Source organism: Lepidochelys kempii, chromosome 7 (genome assembly GCF_965140265.1).
Source record: "Lepidochelys kempii isolate rLepKem1 chromosome 7, rLepKem1.hap2, whole genome shotgun sequence".
Lineage (NCBI taxonomy): Eukaryota > Metazoa > Chordata > Testudines > Cheloniidae > Lepidochelys > Lepidochelys kempii.
In genome coordinates, this window is record NC_133262.1 from 32,446,074 (window position 1) to 32,469,171 (window position 23,098).

Here is a 23,098-nt window from a genome sequence, read left to right on the forward strand (position 1 = left end):
TTCACTCCACTTCCTGGTATTAGCCACTCCCCGCATGCGCGGCGGGGTCGCTGGGTGGCACCTATCTGGAACTAGGCGTGCCGCTTTCTAGCTCAGCCCACTGCGCCCATGCGTAGTAAGGAGGCTTCGGGACCTATTTAGCGGCCGGAGCGTCCATTTGTTGCTCTGGTCAGTGGGACGCATGCACGGTCCGAGCCCCTTTACAGCGGCAAACACTTGCGCACACGCAGTCCCGGTCTCTGGACTCTATTTCATACCGGCATGGGACGCTTTGTGGCGCTTCCCCGAGGAGCCAATCAGAACAGAGCGAGAGGGGCGGTCCACATTCTCCCAGCCAACCAGCGCGGGGCCTGCCCTGCCAGCGGGCCAGTGCTGGGGGAAAACAAGCCGGCCGCGGAGGCGCGGGGGGGGAGGGGGGCAGAGTGAAGTTGCGGCGGGGAGGGCGCACCCCGGCCCGGGAAGAGCCGCCCCCAGGCCCCCGTCCCTCACCCAGCCATGTCCCGCTGGTTCTTCCCCTGGTCCAGCTCCATCAAGAAGCGGGCCTGCCGCTACCTGCTGCAGCACTACCTGGGCCACTACCTGGAGGAGCGGCTGAGCCTGGAGCAGCTCAGCCTGGACCTGTACCAGGGCGCCGGGGCGCTGCGGGACATTCACCTCGACATCTGGGTGAGCGGCCGGGGCGGGGGCCGGGGGCGCCGCGGGTCAGCCACCTCGCCATGGCCGGGACTGGGGGCGCCCAGGGGGCTGGATGGGTGTGGCAGGGATTGGTATCAAGGGGCTGGGGAACATCGACCTCGTTGTGTGGGTCAGGGTCTGGGCAGTTCTCTGGCTGTGGGTCCGTAGCTGGGGTCCAGGACGCTGTGGGGCCTTGGAGAAGGACAGGGTGAGCTAAAGGGGAAACAGGATGCGGGGGGGTGGGGAGGTTGGCTGGGGTGGGGCTGGAATCTGTGCTGAGGCGCTGGAGGTGGCATGGGCTTAGATCTGTAGCTTGGAGCTGGAGGGGAAGAGGGGAGAACCAGGTGATGTTGGGAGCCCAGATGGGAGCCCTATTCCCTGATGCATAGGGTTGGGGGCCTGGGATGGGGCTCAGGGAGGAGGAGCAAGGACCTTGAGAGGCATCTGCCTGGATATACAGAATCATAGAATATCAGGGTTGGAAGGGACCTCAGGAGATCATCTAGTCCAACCCCCTGCTCAAAGCAGGACCAATCCCCAATTTTTGCCCCAGCTTTCTAAATGGCCCTCTCAAGGATGGAACTCATAACCCTGGGTTTAGCAGGCCAGTACTCAAACACAGGGCAGCATGGCTCTGTGGGTGAGAAGGGGATGGGGTAGGAACCAGGTGTATGCAGGGCCAGAGAACAGAGTGGCGAATGGGAAGAGAGAGTGGGTGCAATTAGTGACAGTGACTGATCCCACCAGGAAGAGCTAGCTTCAGGATGGGATGCTACCCCTTGTGTGTTTCACTGCCTCCCACCTACCCTAACAGTACTCCATGCTCAGGGTCATGTCTATAAAATACCCAGCATATAGAGCAGTAACTACATTGTGTGTTTGGGTAGGAGGGAGGGAGGAGGGTAAACCACTTGGGAAGTGGCCTCATGAAGGAGTTGGGGTTGGGAAATACCTGATTAATCCTTAAACTCCCACCCCATGTGCTAGGACAGGTCCCTAGAGTGCTGATGTCAGTATATTTCCATGACCTATTCCTTGTGGATTTCATTTGCTGGAGGTGAAGTACCATTGAGCCTATCTGGCCAGTCTCCTGGCTGATATGAGACAACCAGGATAGGGCTGGACAGACAGACACCCTCTCCTAGTCCAGTGCTCTGTCTCCTACCCCTGACTAGGCTGGTATGGAGCTAATGCTAGAAGTTTCACCCCCACTCCTGGGGAGCCCAACTCTATAGTGTTACCCCATGTGGGGTGTGTGCTTGTATCTGAGCCATTCACCCACTTAGCCCACCCCTACATTTCTTCCCCTGGTTTATATTAGCAGGAGTACTGTGCCTCAGTTTCTCCACCTCCCTTGGAGCTGGTCTACCCTTCCTTGCCTTCTGCCTACCTTGGGTTGAGGGAGGGGCCGCTGTAGCTGCTGGGTTAATAACCTTGCTGTCACCCCAGGTGTAGAGTCTTGGGGAAGTGGGGTGTGTCCCTGAGTCATGGGTATGTCACCAGGTCCCAAATAATAGCCCAGCATTGTGTTTTGGTGAGTGTCAGGGCCCGGCTTCCAGTGCCCCACTGTGAAGGGAATGAGGGGACAAGGAAGCTGCATGGGGCCTGGGTGTGTTGCTCTTCAGGGGGGAGGGGGGCAAAGGGGGTGGAGCGGGTTGGGAGGAAGAATCAAAGTGGAGCCACTCAGTGAGGCTGTGGGTTGGAAATGAGGGACATCAACAGAATAGCGGGGGATGGGGGGAGAGAAGAGCCTAGGGGGCTGAGGGATGAGTTTAGCTTAGTGGTTCTCAAACTTTTGTACTGGTGACCCCTTTCATGTAGCAAGCCTCTGAGTGCGACCCCCCCATAATAAATTAAAAACACTTGTTTATATATTTAACACCATTATAAATGCTGGAGGCAAAGCGGGGTTTGGGGTGGAGGCTGACAGCTTGTGACCCTGCAGGTAATAACCTTACAGCCCCCTGGGGCGTCCCAACCCCCAGTTTGAGAACCCCGGTTTAGCCGCTTGCAGGCATGCGGGAAGGACACCAGTGCTGTGACTCACCTTTGAGCTCTTGCAGAGGGGAAAGCACCCCCTGCTGAGTCCCCACCCCACTTGCTGAAGCACAGGAGCCCCCTAACACCACCCTGGGACTATGACATTGGGTTTAGCACTGACTGGGAGGGACAAGTGCTGCCTCCTGAGCCCCCCACTCGCTGCAAGTGTCCCTGGCACTACGGGGTGGTGCTTTTGTGTGACACATCCCTGCTGGCTGAGGTCTGGTTCTGATCTAAACTTTGGGAATTGGATTCTGGCAGTAGATGGCTCTTGGGTGTCTGTTTCCTCTGTATGTGTATACCTCTGCCTCTCCCCCGGGCTACTAGGAACTTTCCTGGCTGCTGCCTGTGGGGTCATTGGTCATCTTGAGCCCCCCGTTATTGTATCAGGTGCTCTTAATTGAGATGGAGGTGGGACATTTTACAGATGGGTAAACAGAGGCACAGAGCAATGGCAGTGATGGCCCAAGCTTGCACGGGGGCTCTGTGGCAGAGTGAGGAACTGAACCCCACTGCTGTCTGTAGCAATTGGGGGGGGGAGATATTTCTGATGTCAGTATCAAAATGGGGGAGTGGGGTCTAGAGGGTCAGAGCGGGGCAAAGAGCCAGGACTTCTGGGTTCTCTCTCCAGCTCTAGGAGGGGTGGGGGGGGTGTCTAATAGTTTACAACAGGGGAGGGCTGGGAGCCAGAACTCCTGGCTCTGAAGTGGTGCCCTCTGTGACCTTTGCCCTTCCTTTGTGACCTTTGCCCTTCCCCTCTCTGTGCCTTGATTACCCTGCTTGTGCTCGCTGGTGCTGGGAGGCCCTTAGGTGGTGGTGCGATATTGCCGGTGGCTTGGTAATGCCAGTTACTCTTGGTAGTGCCTAGCTGGTTGCTGGGGTTAGCCTAGCACCACAGGTGAGGCTGCTCTGCATGTATGTATTGATGGTATGCCATGGATACAGAAAATGCCAAGGGGGGTAGGAGGGAGTGTGGGTAGGTGAGCGATCAGACCCCAGGGCTGATGAATGCCCTGGGCTCACGCCAGCCTGGGAGCTGCTCATTAATCTGCTCTGTGACTCAGGGTTTCCTGACTGTCATGCCTGGCTTCAAAACAGGCACAGAGCTTCCCTGTGGGAGGAGGAGGAGGCGTGGAGAGGGGAGGCATTGTCTCTGATTGGGAAACTGAGGCACAGGGGCTGTACCTCCTAAGGGCACACACTGAGTTAGCGGGAAAGCTGGGATTGAACCCAGGAGTCCTGGCTCCCAGCCCCAACTGCTAGACCTGACTCCCAGCCCCCCTGCTCTAACCCACTAGATCCCCTCAGGGTTTTCTTGTTCTCTGCACTGGCCCAGCCCTGCCGTAGTTTCCTTGACAGGCCCGGGGGTGGCGGTGTGGGATGTTGACATTTTGGGCCGGCCAGCCCATAATCCTGCTGCCAGTGAGTCCCGCCCCTTGCACCGAGGCAGTTGTTGTCCTTACCTGCTGGGGAACAGGGCTGCTGCCCTTCATGAGCGGGTTATAATTAGCAGCCACAGTCACTGTACACCTGTTAGACTGATGTTCCCCTGGCGCGTTGGGACTATCCTTCTGTATGTCCCCACCACCACTACTGGGTCCCACGGTTCCCCCTCTCCTCCCTGCCATGTCTCAATCACCCTCCCTATTCTTGGCTTTCCAGGAAGCTGTTCCAGGCTGGCTGCCTCTGGACTGGTTGCCTCGTTCTGCTCCTATTGAGCTGTGTATGTGACACATGGTGGCAATATGGTCTAGTGCAGGGGTGGGCAAACTTTTTGGCCCAAGGGCCACATCGGGGTTGTGAAACGGTATGGAGGGCTGGGTAGGGAAGGCTGTGCCCCCGAAACAGCCTAGCCCCCGGCCCTTATCCGCCCCTTCCACTTCCTGCCCCCTGACTGCACCCCTCCAACCCCCCTGACCCGTGACTACTCCAACCCCTATCCACACCCCCATCCAACCCCCCCACTCCCTGTCCCCTGACCGCCCCTCCCGGGACCCCCCATCCCTAACTGCCCCCCCCAGGACCCCACCCCCATCCAACCCCCCCTGCTCCCTGTCTCCTGACCGCCAAACCTCCACCCCCGACTAACCCCCGGAACCGACTACCCCTTAACCCACCTCCCCCTCCCCCCAGCCCCTTACCTTGCTGCTCTGAGCGGCAGGACAGGCTTATTTGAAAGCCTGGGAGGTGGGCAGGTGCAAGCTGTGCTGCCCGCACGGCGGCATGGCTGCGGGGAAGGGGGGACAGCGAGGGAGGGGCCGGAGGCGAGCCTCCCCAGCTGGGAGCCCAGGGGCCGGGCAGGATGGTCCTATGGGCCAGCTGTGGCTCACCTCTGGTCTAGTGTCTGGGGCACTGGGCTGGGAGGAAGGACATTTGGGTTCTATTCCTAGCTCTGCCACTGATCTGTGGCAAGTCTTGTCTCTCTGTGGCTCAGTTGCGACTCCCATCCATTGTCTGTTTTGACTGGAAGCACATCAGGTCAGGGACTGGCCATCACTGTCAGCGTGGGGACTGGTGTGATTGGGGGACCCTGGTCTTGGTCTGTGTGGCTTCCAGCCCAATGGGGGGCCTCTGATTTGGGTTGGAGGGGCTGTGCAGTGCTGGGGGACCCTGATCTTGGTCTGTGTGGTGCCTGGTACGATGGGGGACCCTGATCTTGTTTTGTGCAATGTCTGGCCCCATAGGGGCCCTGATCTTAGTGGGGGGCAGGGCTGTGTAGCCTCTGGCCTGATGAGGAGGGCCTCTGATCTGAGTTGGGATTCCAAGTGTTATTGTTAGAATAATCCAATAGCCTTAATACTTAGCATTTCTATGAGGCCTACAATTAACTAGCTGGAAACCCTGTCCGGACAGCCTGCTACTTCCTCTGCTGAAATGGTTTTGCAACCAAGTCACCTGACCTCCCCAGCCCTTGTCACCAGAGTAGATTTTAGAACAACAATCCATGTCATCTGCCATCAGAGGGAGGATTCCCAGATAAGAGTGCAGCATGCAAGAATCGGCTGGTGACATGCAGCCAGTTCTGGAGTGGGGCATTACAAGGCATGTTAGCCTAGGACAGGAAGTGCAGCCTGAAGTGCCCAGGGTATTTGTAACCAGCCCTGCTGGAATGTGGACAGGCCAGTTGGATTCACACACTTAACCGCCCATCACTGAAGTTAACAATGGGTCCTGAAATGGAATCTGGCTGTTCCAGACACTGGGAAGCTGTGAGCTGCCTCTGCTTGGAAGAGTGGGGAATGCAGTGCTGAGTCGGCTCCCTGTTCCCGAAAAGGTAGCAAACTGCAAGCTAGGACTCCTGGGCCCTATCCCTGGCTCTGGGAGGAGAGTCTAGTGGCTGCTGGTAGTCAGGACTCCTGGGTTTTATTCCTATCTCTGCCCTGGCTTGCTGTGTGACCCCAGGCTCCCTGCCTCAGTTTACCTCTCCAGAGAATAGTAGGTAGTAAAGTTGCTTAATACTTGGTGCGATGCGTAACCCCTCAGTCCTTCACTGGGGAAGGTTTGAAGGGGCAGGAGGGGGATGGCTTAGTGTTCTTAGCAACAAGCTGGAAATCCCTTGGCTCAGAGATGCTGCCAGTTTGAATCCTGACACAATCAGTTTAGGACCTGGAGGTTAAATAGATTTGAGCTCCATGAAGCTCTCAGCTGAAAGCGGCTCTGAAAACTGACATCCACTTTCTCTGCTGTCTTTGGTCAAATAACCCTATGTGACAGTGCAGGGAATATCTGCTGGCTTCCACGCCCCACCCCAGAGGTAGCTGCGTCCCAGTGCTGGGCGAGGTATCCTGGTATAAACAGCCCCCTTGCCCCACCCCAGAGGTGGCTGCATCTCTGTCCCAGGTGAGTGGTCTCTGTCTGAATGTTCCTCTGTTCTCCCTGCAGTCGGTGAACGAGCTCCTGGAGTCAGTGAGCGCCCCACTGGAGATTGTGGATGGCTTCATCAACAGCATCGCAGTTACCATCCCCTGGTCGGCACTGGTGACCGAGAACTGCACCGTGGAGGTGACAGGGCTGCAGATCACGTGCCGGCCCAAGTATCGCAGTGGTGAGTGTGGGGCCGAGGGGTGGAGCTGCTCCCAGCCTCTCCCTAGCGTAGGGACATGGCCACAACAGCCTGCACTCTGGCTAGTCCCTGCTCCCCAAGCCCATTAGTGGTGGTGTTCCTTTAGCTCCAGCTGCGGAGCCTGAGTTCTCAGGGTGTGTGGTCCCAGGGGCAGGCCTGGCCCAGGGAGTGCTGGTAGCCGGCACTGATGGCTGGTGTCTTAATTTGCTGCTCTTCCTCCCTGCAATGAAGAGGTGCTCGGCATCTCTCATCCTGCTTCCACATTTCCCATAAGCCCTGGTGATGGTCAAAGATCTCAGCCAGCCAATCATGTGAAGTGGGGTCCCTATTAGCTAATTACTGTTTCTCCCTCCCTCCCCCCCAACATGTGTGTTTTGCCCTGCTACCTGCAGGAGAGGTGGTTTTAACAAAGTCTTGAGGATCCTGCCCCCATCCCAGCCAGGCCTCGATGGGGATCTCTGCTAGCGCACCATATGGCAATGGGCTGCTCCTGACGTGAGGGCTCCAGGGTGGGGACTGACCTCACCAGCTGGGATTCCAGGAGCGGGTGGCTGCTTCTGGAGGGTCATTTGGATGCTAGCAGAAAATGCTCCAGTAGGAATAAATAATTAATAGGGGCTCTTAAAATTGCTCTTACAGACATTTCTCCCCTCCCCCTGCCCAGGGTGAGAGTATGAGCCCCTCCCTCTTCACTGCCAGGTGCTGTACAGACCCCTCCAGGCCTGAGACCAGGCCCACTGGTGCTGGGTACTGCACAGACCTAGTGAGAGACCGTCCTTGCTCAAGACAGAGGAAGGATTATTCCCAATATTAGGTGTGGAAACCAAGGCCTAGTGGCTAGGGTGGCCTGGGGCTTGGGTCCTGCCTCTGCCCAAGTCCCTTTCCTGTTCTGTGCCTCTGTTTTGTTCTCTGAAGTGGGTGGTGAGTGTGTGCCTGCCCTGCCTTTGGTGGATGGGGCTGGCAGTGCCTTCAGGGTTCATTGCCTCTCAGTAATGAAGTGCCCCTCCATTCCAGCAGCCGCCCCAGGAACAGAATCTCAGAGCTGGTCATCATGCATGACCACGAGCATGCAGCTGGCCCAGGAGTGTCTGAAGGACCAGCCTGAGGAGCCCCCACAGCCTCTTGAGGGCCTTGAGATGTTCGCCCAGACCATTGAGACCGGTGAGTCTCCCCTGGGATCTTGTAGGATGGGGGGCAGGGGGAATCGGATTGCAGCTAGGGAACCAAGGGCCAGGTGGAGACCCAGGAATGGAACAGAGGAGTCCTGACTCCTAGTTCTACCACTGCTCTAACCTGCTGGAACCCAGTCCACTCCCAGAGTTGGAGATTGGGCTCTTGGTTTCTGTTTCCAAGCCTCCATTGCTCTAACCCACACAGACCCCACTTCTGTCCAAGAGCAGGGAATAGAACCCAGGAGTCCTGGCTCCCAGTCTAACCACTAATCTCAGTGGTAAACAACTTCTCTTGTCTGGTATAAACTCAGGGTAGCATGTACATAGGGGTGGAAGATAAACAAAATGCTCCCAAAACATACCACTCTACTGCACCCCCAAGCTCCCCAAGGGGAGCGGATGGAGAGAGATTGTGGCAGGTGTCAGTTGTGTGGCTGAAGGCCCAGATAACCCGCACTTCATAAGAACCAATATGGGACAGAGGAGAGAGGCTTAGTGCAGGGATTCCTGGGGTGGGAGATAGTGTGAACTAGTGGATAGACCACTGGAGTAGGAATTTGGGAGACTTGGATTTTATTCCCAGGTCCGCCACTGTGCCTCCATTTCCCCATCTGTAAAATGGGGATAACAATACTGCCCTCCTCTAAAGCATATTGAGAGCTACAGATGGAAACAGAGGTAATCACTGTGAGATGGTCCCTTAACATCTCTGGTTCTCTCTGGCATCCCGTGCCCAGTGCTGCGGAGGATCAAGGTGACGTTCCTGGACACCATTGTTCGGGTAGAGCACATACCCAGCAGCTCTCAGACTGGGGTGGCCTTGGAGGTGCATATTAAAAGGTAACGGGGGTTCTGCTCCCTGCATTCCTGAGTGTGAAGGGGGGTATCCAATGAAGCATGGAGAAGGAGACTGTCCCCCTGGGGATCCTGTCAGAATTTGAGCTAAGCTGGGTCAAGCCAGGCTGGTACCTGGATGGGAGACATCCCAGCAGGAATGGGGTGGTACAGGGAGATGTGTGAGGGCTTCAGTGAGGGGTGCTCTTCCCTCTTTCCGTGCTGTCCACCACCAGGCCCCTTTACTCTCCCAGAGCTGGGGATTGAACCCAGGTGTCCAGACTCCCAGCCCCCCTGCAGTAATACGATAGACCACACTCTCCTCCCCCCACGGTCCTGGCTCCCAGGCCCTGCTCTAACCACCAGGTCCCACACTCTTTCCCCCACCCCGACCCCCCCCACAGAACTGGGGATAGAACTAGAAGTCCTGACTCCCAGCCCCCCTCGCTGCTCTAAGTGCTAAGTACCCAGCTGTCTGAGGCCACCTTTGGCCCAGCTCTGGTACCCATGGGACTGTGTCTAACCCTGTCACCTGTGACTTGCTCCCCCAGGCTGGATTACTGCGACGAGGCAGTGAAGGACCCCAGCCAGGTACTCCCAGTCGACATCCACCAACCCCCAGCCTTCGTGCACAAGATCCTGCAGCTGAGTGGCGTGCAACTGTACTATGAGGAGTTCCCCGAAAGTGCAGCTTCGCCTGTGCCTGGCCCCCAGGTACCTCTAGGCACAGCCATGGGAGGGGAGAGATGGGCCTGCTTGTGAGAGAGGAGTGGGTCTAATGTGTAGGAGTCATGGCTCCCAGCCCCCTGCTCAAACCATTCGACCCCAATCCCCTTCCAGGGCTTGGGAAGGAACCCAGGAATCCTGTTCTGAACAGAAGGCATAGGATTGTAAATCAGAGCTCCTGGGTTCTCTCCCCAGCTGTGTGCGTTGGCAGCATGGTATTCCCTGGCTACCATGCGGGGAGAGCCCACTGAATCCTTTTGGGATGAGAGGGGCTGCTGGTCCCAAACCAGCCGCATCCATTTGTAGCAACCAAACTCGTCTCCTTTCCATCTTCCCAGCCCCAATCCCAGATGAGCGAGTCATCGTCCTCAGCCAGTGGAGCGGTGCCCGAGTGTCCTGACCCACCCTTGCAGATTGGCAGCTGTTCCGGCTACATGGAGATGAGGATCAAACTCAAGCAGAACGAGGCCTTTCCCGGGCCCAAGGTGAGAAACGTTGGCGGGGCAGGGATCCCATCCCCCTCACTTCCTGAGCTGAAAGGGGGTCTCCTAGAGATGTGGCACAGTGTACCACCTACTGGTATTCACCTGTGGAACTCCCTGCCTCAAGAACATGCTGTGGCTGGGAGGGGAGCCAGGCTGCACTTCTTCGGCCCATTGGTCTGTTCTAAGTTGAGGGGGGCATCGGGGGGAAGAAGGAGGAACCTGCCTAGTGAGTTCTGCTTGTCTTCTCTCCCCAGCTGGAGCTGGATGGGAAGCTGGGATCCCTGCACCTCTTGGTTTCCCCCCAGCAAATTTTCTACCTGCATGACCTGCTGACAGCACTGAGTGTCTCAGGTGAGCCACCGCTGGGAAGTCGTTCCACCCTGGCAAAACACAGCTCTTGGTAACACCTAAAGAGGCTCCTGGGTTTTGTCCCCAGCTCTGGAAGCAGAAGGGGGTCCAGTGGGTTAGAGCTGGAGGAGGCTGGGAGTCAGGACGTCTGGGGAGAGGAATCTGGGGATCACCACCTGGTTTGCTGTCTTGATGCTCCTTCCATTGTGGGAATCTCTGAGGAGTTGCTGCTGTGATCTGGGCTCAGCTATTCATGCCTCGTATCCCTGTGCCCCTGCTTTCGGGGCTCGGCTGTCTGTCCTGGCCCCACATGCCCCTTGCCAGCTCTCTGGATGCTCGGCCAGTGACAGGTGCTGGCTGGGCTGCAGGCCTGCCCGGGGCAGGCGCCAGAAGCTTCAGCCCTTTTACCTGAGTTTGACCCCTACGGGGGGGGGGGGGGGGAGAAGCTTCATCTGATTGGCTGCCTGACCCACTTGTCCACCTCCTGGGGCAGAGCAACCAATCAGAGCTGCTGAAGGGAGAGTTCTCTCCCCCTTGGTCAGCAACCTGAACCATTCCCTCAGTAGGGGAGGTGGAGTGGAGAAGAGCCATCCTGAGGGCCTTCGCTCGCTGTTTTCTCCCCCCGCCCCAGTGAGAAAAGCTTGGGGGGAGGAGGGAGCAGCGAGAGCTCAGGATAGCTCCTCTCCCTCCTTGCAATGCCCAGCCTGGGAAAAAGGGATGGTGGGGGGGAGAACTTCCGGAGGAGCTGAAGTGAGGCCACAGCAGATGGGGAAACAGGTTTGATTTGGACATTGGGGAGGCAGAATTAAGTGCTGGGCAAGGGAGGAGCAGGAGCTCTCACCCCCCCACCCTACATCACCTTACCTAATCAAGGGGCATGGGCAACACTCCCCCTCATGCATGGAATGGGCGGGGCAAGTCCAGAGACAGACCAAAGCTGTCGACTTTTCAAATGTCTCGGGGGACTGACTTGTGCCAACTTCCCGAGATCAGTACCGCCCTTGGGGCGGGGAGGGGAGCTCCTCACTTAGCGGGGCTCAGCTGTCTCTGCCTGGCAACCCATGTGCCGGTGGGACCCTGCCCAAGCCCCTCTTTCCCCACCAGTACCCCAGCTGGTCCCCAGGGGCTATCTCCTCTCTGCACCTCCCTAACCCCCACGGCTCCTCCTCTCCCCAACCCAAGAAGCCAATGGCCTACAGGAGAAGCTAAGCAAGAGCCGCCCACTGGACTCTGAGGACCTGAAGCTGATAGAGCAGGATCTGAGCCAACAGCTGCACGGGGGCCAGGGCTTGGGGCCGGGCCGGCTGGAGGAGGAGTTGGAGAGCTTCGTGGGCCTGGAGAACAGAGGTGACGTCTGGGCAAGGTGCGCTGCGGGAGGAGGGGTGTCAGCACTAGACTGTGCACAACATCATGGCCTGTGTGCTGCAGACAAAGCTCAGCCGTTAAACAAATACACACACACACACACGCACACGCCCTGCCTAGGGAGCCAGGATGAGGAGCCTTGGGCCCTTTGGCTCTAGAAGCAGCATTGGCCACTCCCACTTGAGCTCAGGGAGGATTTTCCTCACTTGGCAGCAACAGCAGGTCTCTTATCCTTTGTGTGGCCTTGTCGCTGCAGGGCGAGGGAGATTACGCACGGGTGCGCTACAAAACCGGAGCATGTACTTGTGCAGCCCGCGAGTCACCGTGAGCTCTTCTGGTGCCCCTCAGTCCCAACCCACCACCTGTGTGTTATCCCAGCCCTGCTCCCCTTTCACCGCAGCTCTGCTGGTGCCCCTTAGCCCCCTTACTGTGTGAAACCTTATGTGAGGGCAGCACTTTCTGGTGTGCCTGCCCACATGCTGCATGGTCTCCCAGTACAACAGGCTGCCTGTCCCTCTGCTGGGGCTCCGCCTCCCTCCCGTGACCCTGCTTCTCCCCCTTTACCTTCCAGAGATGTTCTTCTCCATGGCTGCCATGACAAGTAGTGTGACCTCTGTGCGCTCAGTCAGCGATCTCTCTGACATCGAGCTCGACTCCTCTGTGCACAGCGACTACAGCGCCTGCCCCCTGCAGCCGCCTTCCTTCGCACCGGGGGTGAGAACTCACTGGGGGCGGGCTGAGTGGGAGGGCATAGTTGGCAGCATCTGACACTGTCGCCCCTCAGCTCCCGCCTTCCCCGTGTCTAGAACCAGGCAGAGCCCTCTGGAGCTGTCTGTGCCTACTCTGCTCCCAAAGCCACGTGGTCCTGGGAGCTCCTTGGTGCCGCCAAACCTCGAGTGTGTCACCCTGGTCTGGCTCCACATCCCTAATCTCCGCTTCTCTCTACAGCTGATCCTGAGCAGCCCCAGGCGCTACGGCCGCTCCCCCTTTGCTGCTACCCTCCCAGGCCTGCAGGGCCTGAGCAAACTGCCAGGTGAGTGGGGCTTGTCCTGCTGGGTTCGTGCTGCGCTTTGGTGAGGAGAGTGGGGTTCCGCTCAGTGCTGGGAGGGCAGCGGGGTTTGGTGGGGTAGAGCAGCAGGGGCTGGTAGCCCAGACTTCTGCGTTCTATCCCAGGTCTGGGATGGTAAGGGGCTCTAGTGGATTAGAGCGGGTGGGGGCCTGGGAGTCACCGCTTCTGGGTTCTATTCCCTGCTTGGGGGACTGCAGGCTTAGAGTCCATCCCCGAAGCTTGCTGACTGTAGAAGGCTTCCTTCACTCATGGCTGAAATCTGACTCAGCCATCTAGGGGTAAGTGTACACACCTCTGGGGTGGAGCACGGGTGCTGTTTATACAGGGATCCCTCACCTGGCTCTGAGATGCAGCTGCCTTTGGGTTGGGGCATGGGGGCTGCCACATCCAGGTGAGTTTGAGAGAGGTAGAAGGCAATAACCCCCAACTCAAATTTGACTGGGGCAGCTAGGTTAGTGCCTCATCCCTGCGGGGAAGCAAGAAGGGCCTTGGTTTCCCCCTCCACCCTGGTCCTTCCCCTTTGGAAGACCACACCTCCTTTAGCCTAACCCCTCTTTCTCCCTGCGAAGTAGTGGGGCCCAGGGCTCCTGGGTTCTATTCCCAGCACTGGGCTCCCACCAGCCCCTCCCTGCCCCCCACCACAGCTCTGTCATTGCCTGGTAATCCCAACCTGCAGCCCCTTCTGCTGTGGGGCATGCCCTGCTTGGAGGGAAGTGTGTCCTAGCAGGTTTCCCAGTGTCTTCTGTGGGGGTTGGTTGTAATGCATCAGCTTCACCTAGTGTGGGAGACCTGATGTGAGCCCCGCAGTCGGGAGGGTGGCCAGTTGTAGTCCCGTTGCTAGCCAGACTAGCCTAGGAGTGTTGGGACTAGCTTGGGGGGTGGGGAGCTCTCAGTGCTGGGCTGTCTGATCCGAGGTGCCTGATCTGTTTCAGGCAAGGCCCTCCAGTTGCCCTCCTTGGAGAACCTGCGGCCGGAGACGCTGCTCAGAGTTACGGTGGGCGGCCTCACCCTGACAGTCCCGCATCAGTGCCCCGGCCCGCCTGCCCCTCCCCAGCTGGCCCAGCGTTTCTTTGCCGAGTTGGCCTTCTTCAAAGACTCTGCCTTCGGTGGGCGGGACTTTGGGCATCTGCGCAAGTGCTTTGAGAAGGCCTGTCCTTGCAGTAACCTCAGGTAGGCTGGGTTCAGCTCCCTGCCCCTCGTGGGGCACGCATGATACACCCTGGCTGCTCCCTACCCCAGTCTGGGCAGTGGTGCAGAGGCAGGTACCAGGGGATGTTCTAGATGTATGATCTCCAGGGACTGGAGCATTGGGAGGTGGGGCCAGCATGGATTGGGAGGGGAGGGCACAGCACCTCTAGCGCTGTGCTGGGGTATTGGGGCCAGCACTGATCGTGAGGGATAAGTGCCCCTCCATTCCACTTTCTGCAGCACAGTGCCCCCTAGCACACAGTGGGGTTGGCACTGAGTGAAAAAGGAGAGCACCCCCTCCTTGTGGCACAGTGCCCTCTAGTGCTGTGTTGGGGCAAAAGGAGAGCACCCCGTTCCACTCTTTGCAGCACAGCGCCCCCTAGTATTGCTCCTGAGGCACTGGGGTAAGCACGGACTGTGAGGGGACAGCATCCTCCACACTTCACTCCTTGAAGTCTCCCATCCATGTGCTGACTGTCCCTGTGCCTGCTTAGCTTGTGAGGTCTGCCTGGGCCCCAGCACCGGGGCTGTCAACCCCCCCCCTCCACCCCCTACTGCAGGCTCTGACTCCGCCTTCCTGCCCCAGGCTGACTGGAGCAGCCCTACAGGTCACCTGCCAACAGAGAGTAGCTGGCTCCCTGCACGTGCTCAGTTCGGAGGTGAGCTTCGGCATGCTGGAGATCCTGGAGTGCCTGTGGGCCAGCGCCAGCCCGGAGCACAGGCAGCAGAAGCCGGAGTACACCGAGGTAAGGAGTGGTGAGCGGATGGCAGAGCCACACCCAGGGCTGGGCGCTGGGATCATGGCTCTCCGGCCCTCCTCGCTTCTGACCTGACCATGGCTGTTGCTTTGGGGTGTCTAGGGGGTTGAGACCTCAGCCTGCAGTCATGGTGTGCTGAGCCCCAGGGTAAGAGCTGACTGTGGTGGGGAAGATCTGCTTTGCCTAGGAGTGTGGGGGAGTGCTCCTGCTATCAATGCTCCATCGGCTCTGCCTGAGAGGGGTGGGAGAGCATGTGCAAGGATCAGAAGGGTGTGAACCCCAAGGAGGGAGGGGAATTACTGTTGGGGGGTGGGAGGAAAGCTGGACCAGCTGATGCCCAGGCAGGGCAAAGCCTGTGGGATCCTAATCCAGAAGCTAAAGGGCAGAGGTGGGGTGTTAAAGCCCTGATGGAGTCACCCCTGTGAACACCCAAGCATCAGGCTGGTGCATGGACCCAACCTTTGGATCCCACATGTTTTCAAGCTTACTGGACCTGAGCAGCGTCCAGTTGGTGCCTTGGCCCTGGCCTTGCTGACATGCTTCGGAGGTGCAGACTCCCTTTCTGGCCCTCCTCCTTGAGGGGTGGGGTGCTACAGCCCAGCTGCCATGGGCCCCCAAACCAGTGCTGACGCTCATCCCACATTTGCCCAGTAGCTTATGCATGCTGCTCCCAGAGCTCTACCTTCGTGAGCTCTCTGGTTTATAGATAGATTAACCCTTTGGGACCATGTTGCAGTTAAAGCAAGGAACCCAGGCTTCGCAAAGGAACTCCTTAAACCCCCCTCTGGCCCCCCAATGCACACTCTGCTCTTGGAAAGCACAGGAGAGTTCGGCTCTGTGTGGACGAACACACAACACCTGAATACTATCCCTCCCTCGGAGCCCTGCCCACTCCTGAAAGTCTTTTGGGTTCTGGTCAGTGTCGTTCAGGGAAGCCAGGGCCCTCCTGCTCAGCCTCCTGGTTCTGCAACGGCCTAGCCCCTTGGCTAGAGCATTTGTCTTTGGAAAGCTACTTCTGACACCTCTTCCTGCCTCTCTTCTCATGCTGGGCTTTTCCATGCTCTGGCCCCTCTCTGTGCGGCTGGGCACAGGGGCTGTTAAACATCCATGACAAAGAATGCCCCAGTGGTGAGGAAACTGAGGCAGGGAATGGCGTGTAGGCGTTGGGTCTACCAGGATCTGTAGATCTCTTGTGCTGTCTGAACAGTGATGGTTGCAAAAATCCTTCTGCAAGTCTGTGTCTGCTGCCTTCCACTGTCGTGTGTCCCAAAGGGTTAAACTATAAACCAGAGTGCCCTGCTCACAGGTGGAGTTCTGGGAAAGGGCCAGTGTAAGCTACTGGGGTGTCTTGTGGGGGACACGACGACACTGGGCCTAAGGCAGCTGGGCTGCAAGGTCCCACTTCAGTGGAGGGGTATCTGACAGTCTGTGCCCCGGAAATGCACCAGAGAAGCCAAGGACAGGGATGGTGACTGAAGCCCCTGCGCAGACAAAGGGGAACTTAAAGCCCATGGGTCTAAATACAGCAGCCTGGTGAGTGTCCAGCAGGGGGCGCACTGCCTCGCCACAGAGGTCTAATCAAAGAGGACCAGGCCACCTGAGCCTTCTGTCCCTGGCAGCTACTGTGCCAGCACCCAATGGGATGAAACATCTCCCCAGAGAAGGGTGGTGGGTGAGTGTGGGGCAGCTTGAATCTGTTCTTGGGGAAACTGACTGAGCATCTCCTGTTTGGATCTGCTGCACAAACCTTCACCGCACCCCTTCTCTCTTCAGCTAATGACCTTCAAGAACCCCAGTGCCTTCACCTATAACTCCTCGGCCCGGCCCTGTGCCCAGATCCACTACAAGCAGTCCGAGAAGCTGCCATCCAAGGTGAGCAGCAGCCTGAGGCTGGAGGGTGTCTTGAGAGTCAGTGCGATTGGCGTGGTTTTTTTTTTCCCCCTCCTGCCCCACACACAGGCTTCTCCTCTGGGGAGCCACTGGGCAAAACGGAGCAGAGCCGTCGCAGGCTGCCACTTGATGGCATTGCACTGGGCCCTCGCAGCAGGGAGGTGAGGGGATGCTGGCTGTCCTGGGTTATCAGTCTTGCTGTGATGGGAGCACTCCTGGGAGCACTGGTCCTGTCCCTTTGTCTGGGAGTGGAAGTGCTCCTGAGGTCAGGGCTTTGTTGGTTCTGCCTGGCTACTATTAAATTGTATTCCAGTAGCACTTGGAGTCCACAGCTGAGATGTGGAGGCTGGGGCGGGGAATGCCCCATTGTGCCGAGCACTGCACAGTCTCAGTGAGATGGTTCCTACCCCGAAGAGCTCAGTCTGTTTAGACAAAGGAAGGGTTTATTCTCATGGGGAAACTGAGGCAGGAATCGGGGAAGTGACTGGTTCAAGGTCACACAGTGGAATAATACCAAAGTGTCCAGAGTCCAATCCAGTCCCTTAACCACATGACCACACTTCAATAATGTGCCTGAACGGGTTGGGGGAGGGGAGCTCTTCTGTGGTTGGTGCTCCGTTGGCTTGGCCTGTGGTTGGTGCTCCGTTGGCCTGGCCTGACTGTGGCAGGAGCTCTCCTACAGTCGGCTTGACCTGACGTGTGGCTAAGTGCCAGCATATCTCAGTTCCATGTGCTGGGACCTGCAGGGACGCATGATCTTACACAGCCAGAGTGGGTGGGGCTGCATCAGCAGCAGGGGAAGCCAAGCAGGCGGAGACAGAAGGAAGCCCCAGCCTTCCTGAGTGACCCTAGAATAAGACACTGGCAATCGCAAGAGACCCTACAATAATACAACAGTCTGTATAGTCCCAGATGACCGGGGGCAGCACCTGAGCTTCCCCCTCACTCTCCAGTGTTCTGTAGAACGAACTCCCTCACCCCCCCACCCCATGTAGAGCAGCCTCTCCCCTGGCTGGGGAGGCATTCCCAGGGCTCTGATGGCTCTCCTTCTCCCTGCAGAGCAATCTCAAGAAGACTGGGGCTAAGCGAAGCTCGGAGCTGTTGGTGGAGCTGGCAGAGTTCCACTCGGATGTGGACCTGGGTGTCCTAGACCGGCTTGGGTCCCTCCTCCGTCTGGCAGCGTCAGCGTCCATGCAAGATCAAGCCCCCGGCCTCCATGCGGACATGCATGTGGTGAGTGTGGGGGATGGAACATCTGCCAGGAGGGGGCAGGGGAGTTGTTCCCAGTTGGCTGCAGAGGAGGAGGTGCTTACGCCTGCAATGGGCGGGGGACCCGGAGGGAGACGAGGCCCCTGTTAATTCTTTCCTCTCTCCCCCTCTTGTGGCTGGGCGCCAGGCAGAGTCTCCCCATGCCCCCGAGAGGCACACAACCGTGCGGCTGGCAGCGCCCAAGGCCACCCTGCGCTTGCAGTTCCCAGTGCCAGACCTGCGGCCCGAGCCAGAGCGGCGACCCTGGATGGAGAAAGCCGTGCGCAAAGAGAGCCTGCGACTGGAGCTGACTGATGTGGTGTTCCAGACGGAGCTGCAGGCAGGGCTGGGGGGTCACGGGGAGCCCACCCGGTTGGAGGTGACCTTCAGTGACCTGCATGGTGAGCATGGGAAGGGCTGAGCTGCAAGGCCTCCTGGGAAGTCTGTCCCTGCCCTGAGTGGGACTCATGGCTCCTTATGGAGGTTAGGAGGCTAATGTAGCCTCTGGGCTAGTAGACTTGGACAGTGTCTGCTCTGGCTCTAGGATCCATCTGTCCAGGGTTGGGTCCCTGCTGCCAACGACCCTCCCAGGGGTGTCTTGTTCCCCTAAGGGGCTGGAGGGTAAACCCAGGCTGCAGGGACAAGGCATGAGGCCCACAGGGACCCACTCTGTTCAAGTTGAATTGGGGGGGGCGGGGAACATGTGGCCCCACATCTCCTGCTGTAAAATATGAAGGGGATGTTTCTAAATGGATCCCTCTTGGTTTTGTAGATGCTACAGAAACCTGCATGCTCTTACCAGAGCCATCCTGACACTGTTCTTTATTCTAACCAGTAGGCTGCCCTCCCTCTCTGCCAGATCCAGGAGTCCTGGTTTCCACCTCCACCTCCATCTGCTCTAACCATTAGACCCCAGAACAGAATCCAGGAATCTTGATTCCTGTGCTCCTCCCTGCTCTGTTCCCAGAGCTGGGGATAGGATAGCCAGGAGCCTTGCATCTTTAATTCTCCCCCCAGCCCCCTTACAAACTCCTCCCAGGTGTAGGGTAGAAAGGCAGTATTTGGGAGGGTATGGGCTTGTGTCTGGGCACTGAGTCCAGCCACTCTCCTTGCAGGTCTGTATGAAGACGGTGAGAGGCTCTCCATACCCTGCATCCGGGTGAGCAAAGCCCTTGATCCTGCAGCCAAAGGACTGGGCAAGAAATACTTCTTCCCAAAGTGAGTTTCCTTTGGGGGGCTGATCTCCCTGCCCCATGTGCACCCTGGTAGGAGCAGCTCCCGCTGCCAGAGCCCCTCCCATCCCACCAGCTCCCTCCCTCATCTACATCTCAGCTGACTGTCATCCAATCATACATCCTCTGGTTGCATGGAGTGTCTCCTGCTGTGGTGCACAGGGTGGGGGGGGTGTGTGTGTGTGTGTGGGGGGGTGCTCACATGTGTTGGGGGCAAAATTTCAGTGCAGCATCTGAGAAGGGGGCAGGTAGCCCCGTAGGGGCCTACATTGCTCCCCCTCTGCCCTCTGACTTTCCCTCCTCCCGGCCCTGCACAGGATCACGGTGACCCTGGCCCCCCAGCACAGCCTGTCCCAGTGGGACTTGGCGATGGACAAGGTGGAGGAGATGGATCTGTCAATGGTGGAGAGTCCCTGTGAATTGCGGCGGCCCGAGCCCTCCCCCTTCACTTCCAAAAGGACCATGTATGAAACTGAGGAGGTAAGGGGCACGGCCCTCCTGGTACTCAGTGGGGAGGAGATAGTGGTATGGGTGGGAGCATGGAATACTGTCCTGCCTTCCAGGGGGTCTGATCCTGCCAGGAAAGGCATGAGTGGTGTCTTTGGGGCAGGTGGCTCAGTTAGCCCACCAGGATACAAGGGAAGCAGCAGGGAGAGGACCTAGGGTATGGGCTGAATGATCCTGAGGGAGGAGCCTTGGAGATGTGAGAACAGCCCAGTTGGGCTGTTCTCAACCCCCTTCCATATCAGGTCCCCTTTTTATCTAGCTTTGGCTCTCCCCTCCCATTAACCAGTAAGGAAAGGACAGGGGAAGGTTGTGATCCCTGACATGGGCGTCACAGCCTCCATCTTGACAACCCTCTGGTTTAGTAGTTGGTCAGCTAAAGTGGGTGCCTGTCCCTGTAAGTCTTTAACCCTTCCTATGCTGGCCTCTCCCCTAGATGGTGATCCCTGGAGACCCAGAGGAGATGGCAGATTTCCAGGCCAAGACAGTGGCTGCCTCGCAATACACCCTTGAAGTGACCCTGCCCAGTGTCCACATCTTCCTGCCTAGCAAGGAGGTCTACGAGAGCATCTATAACAGGTATCGGGGGAGCGGGGGCATCTAGCCGGGTATCCTGGCTGGCAAGGAGCAGCCACAGGGCCTGGCAGCCTCTAGGGATTAGGCCCTGAATCCTCCCTGCTTGCCCCCTGGACTCTTGACTTTCCGTCCGCAGAGCGGGGCACCGGCAGTGCCCAGCTCATGTGGACCCCGGCCCTGGCTGTGTGTGGGGTTGGAAGAGCTGTCGGTGGGGTGGGCCAGGCCTGAGCAGATGGATCCCAGGTGGCCCAAGACTACTGGGTTCTCTTCCCAGCTCGGGAAGGGCCGTGGCTTCTCGTGGTTGGAGCAGGGTGGGGCTGGCAGTCAAGGCTCTTGGGTTCCATCCCCACCTCTGCTGCCAACTTTCCGGGCGATCTTGAGCAAATCGCTTCCTGTGCCTGTCTCCCCACCTGCAAAATGGGAGGTGGCGCCTATTGAGTGGCCCATCTTGTTCCCTGCAGCACCCTGTAAGAGTACTCTGTGGTAAGCTCTCTAAGGCCGGGGCCCTCTCCTTCTGTGTCAGTACCCTGCTCAGAACCAGGCGGGCCAGGTCAATAACAAACACTGCTGGGCCTGGGGAAGGTTTGAGGGGCTCCTGGCCTAGGGGAGGCAAAGGCAGTTGTGAGCGTGAAGCATCTTTCCTTTCCTTCCCCAGGATAAATAACGACTTGCTGATGTGGGAGCCGGCCAGCCCACTTCTTTGCTCCTCTGGGTCTGCGGGAGGTGCTGCACCTGGGGCCTTCTTCCCCAGCCACCCGCCCCCTCCCAAGTATTGGCAGGACAACTTCAAGATGTGCAAGTCTGCCTTTAAACTGGGTAAGGAGCCAAGCCCCGCCCCCAAACCCAGAGAGAGGCTCCTGCCATCCGCACTGACCTGTGAAGCGTTAATGCAGGGGTTCTCTAACTTTTGTACTGGTGACCCCTTTCACACAGCAAGCCTCTGAGTGCAACCCCCCGCCCCTTATAAATTAAAAACACCTTTTAATATATTGAACACCATTATAAATGCTGGAGGCAAAGCAGGGCTTGGGGTGGAGGCTGACAGCTCGCGATGCCCCATGTAATAACCTCGCGACCCCCTGAGGGGTCCCGACCCCCAGTTTGAGAACCCCTGCCTTAATGGAAATGGGGAGTGAAGGATTCTGGGAATAGCATCATGGTTGCTTGCTTTGTGATGGATGCAGGATAAGGAAAGGGGCTTGTGGGTCCAGTCCCCGGCTCTGAAGGTAGCAGAGGTCTAGTGGTTAGAGTGGGGGGGCTGGGAGTCAGGACTCCTGGGTTCTGTACCCAGCCCTGACGTGACCTTTGGCAAGATCTTCCCCTCTGTGCCTCAGTTTCCCCATGCAGCGGGAGCTGCCACTAACCCTCCTCTTCCCTGTCCCCATCAGACTCGGACTCTGAAGATGAGGCCTCTCACTTCTATTCAATGGACGAGGCGGTGGCTCAGCGGAGGAAGGGGGACCAGCTGAGCCAACACCAGCAGAGCCATTTCTCCGCCGTGGTCACTATCCTGAAGGGCAGGGTGGCGGCTCTGTGCGAGGCCAAGGTGAGGGCAACCCCCAGGGACCCACTGCCAGGCCATCTTCTCTGAGCTCCAGCTAGCCTGCTCTGGGCGCTGCCTGGATGGGAGATCTCTGGGTGCTGCAGGGAGCAAGGTAGCGGAGCCCTCCCCACTGAGCCAGTGTGGAGGGCACTAGATGGTGCTGTGCTGCAGGGCCCAGGATGGGGGGCTACTACTTTTCCGTAGAACTGAGCTGCTCCTTCTAGTGTCCAGGCCAAATGCAAACCTGGGTCATTCTCCAAATGCCCACCCGCCACCCTGCAACTCCCTCTGGAATTAGGTACTGGATCCTTCCCTTCTGTGCTATGCTTCTGTAGGCTGTTTAAATAAGCCTCGCACCCCTCCTCAGAGGTGGCTGCATCTGAGCTACAGGTGAGGGATCCCCATATAAATAGCCTCGCATCCAACCCCAGAGGCTGCTGCTCCTCAGTGCGGGGTGACTGTTGCCATCTGACCCTTCAGGATGGAAGGGCAATGGTCTGCACTGGGGTGTCCGACCCTCATCCTCCTTCCCCTCTGCCCCCAGGGTGAGGCGGGGAAGAAGCTGGATGACTCCCATGGAGAGATTGTGCTGGATGTAGACAACTGTACCATCTTCAGTGTGTCCCAGTACAAGGGTCAGGAGGAGCTCGGCTACCTCTGCATAGAGTCAGAGAGAGTCACCCTTTATCATAAAGGTATGGTTCAAACTGTGGGGGGGCAGGGAGTCAGGACTCCTGGATTCTGTCCTGAAGAGGATCTCATCTGTCAGAGTGGGGGTTCTGGTCCTGTGTCTGATGGGCTGAAGCAGTGGGGGCTGGGAGCCAGGACTCTCCCACTGAGCCATGGATTCAAACCTATCCCCATGTACCGGCTGGGCAGCTGGCAAGGGCCCATGGTTACAGAATAGATCCTAGGGCTGCCAAGTCACAGCCCTGCTCCCTGGCACACAGGACCCGTCTGTTTTCTTCAGAGCCCTCCAGAGATCTCATGAAGTGCTGCGGAATTGGGGTTTCACTTGGCCCATCCAGGCCAAAGGGCAGCAGGTCAGGCCTGCGCTGCCCTCTGTGCCCAACCTCATAGTGACCTCTGGTGGGAGCAGCTAAGGGGCCAAAGAGGCAGCTGGGCTGAGGTCTGCCAGGAGACAGTTCCCTGCAGTGGGGATTGCAAAGGAGGAGGCTCTTGCACCCTGCAGTAGTTCAAAGTGGGGGGGGACATCTAGGGTGGCAGTGGGTCTTACAGAGACAGAGCAATGCTGGAGGGGGTGGGGATGCAGCTGCAAGAGTTGTTAATACCGAGTTCATATCAGTAGCTGTCTGAGTGGGTTATGAAGGAGGTCAGGATCGTTTCCCCATTTTACTGAGGGAGAGCGGGGCAGTGACTCT

General features: G+C 58.1%; 1 protein-coding gene across 4 annotated transcripts in view; it reads left to right on the forward strand.

Annotated features, from left to right (window-relative positions):
• The first annotated feature begins 385 nt into the window (after positions 1-385).
• The window catches only part of ATG2A (autophagy related 2A), a 38,016-nt gene continuing 15,303 nt past the window's right edge, over positions 386-23,098 (forward strand). For 2 of the 4 annotated variants that reach the window (XM_073351929.1, XM_073351932.1), the window contains exons 1-21: positions 386-666; positions 6,598-6,760; positions 7,793-7,939; positions 8,688-8,790; positions 9,336-9,498; positions 9,849-9,995; positions 10,250-10,346; positions 11,526-11,690; positions 12,280-12,422; positions 12,657-12,741; positions 13,710-13,947; positions 14,552-14,711; positions 16,497-16,595; positions 17,673-17,846; positions 18,010-18,262; positions 18,977-19,079; positions 19,411-19,573; positions 20,034-20,176; positions 20,829-20,989; positions 21,562-21,719; positions 22,261-22,411. In XM_073351929.1, coding sequence (XP_073208030.1) covers positions 496-666; positions 6,598-6,760; positions 7,793-7,939; positions 8,688-8,790; positions 9,336-9,498; positions 9,849-9,995; positions 10,250-10,346; positions 11,526-11,690; positions 12,280-12,422; positions 12,657-12,741; positions 13,710-13,947; positions 14,552-14,711; positions 16,497-16,595; positions 17,673-17,846; positions 18,010-18,262; positions 18,977-19,079; positions 19,411-19,573; positions 20,034-20,176; positions 20,829-20,989; positions 21,562-21,719; positions 22,261-22,411 — 3,187 coding nt within the window. In that variant the 5' untranslated portion in view covers positions 386-495. The remainder of the gene's footprint in view (positions 667-6,597; positions 6,761-7,792; positions 7,940-8,687; positions 8,791-9,335; positions 9,499-9,848; positions 9,996-10,249; positions 10,347-11,525; positions 11,691-12,279; positions 12,423-12,656; positions 12,742-13,709; positions 13,948-14,551; positions 14,712-16,496; positions 16,596-17,672; positions 17,847-18,009; positions 18,263-18,976; positions 19,080-19,410; positions 19,574-20,033; positions 20,177-20,828; positions 20,990-21,561; positions 21,720-22,260; positions 22,412-23,098) is intronic. The other 2 variants (XM_073351930.1, XM_073351931.1) reach the window with 2 other exon arrangements.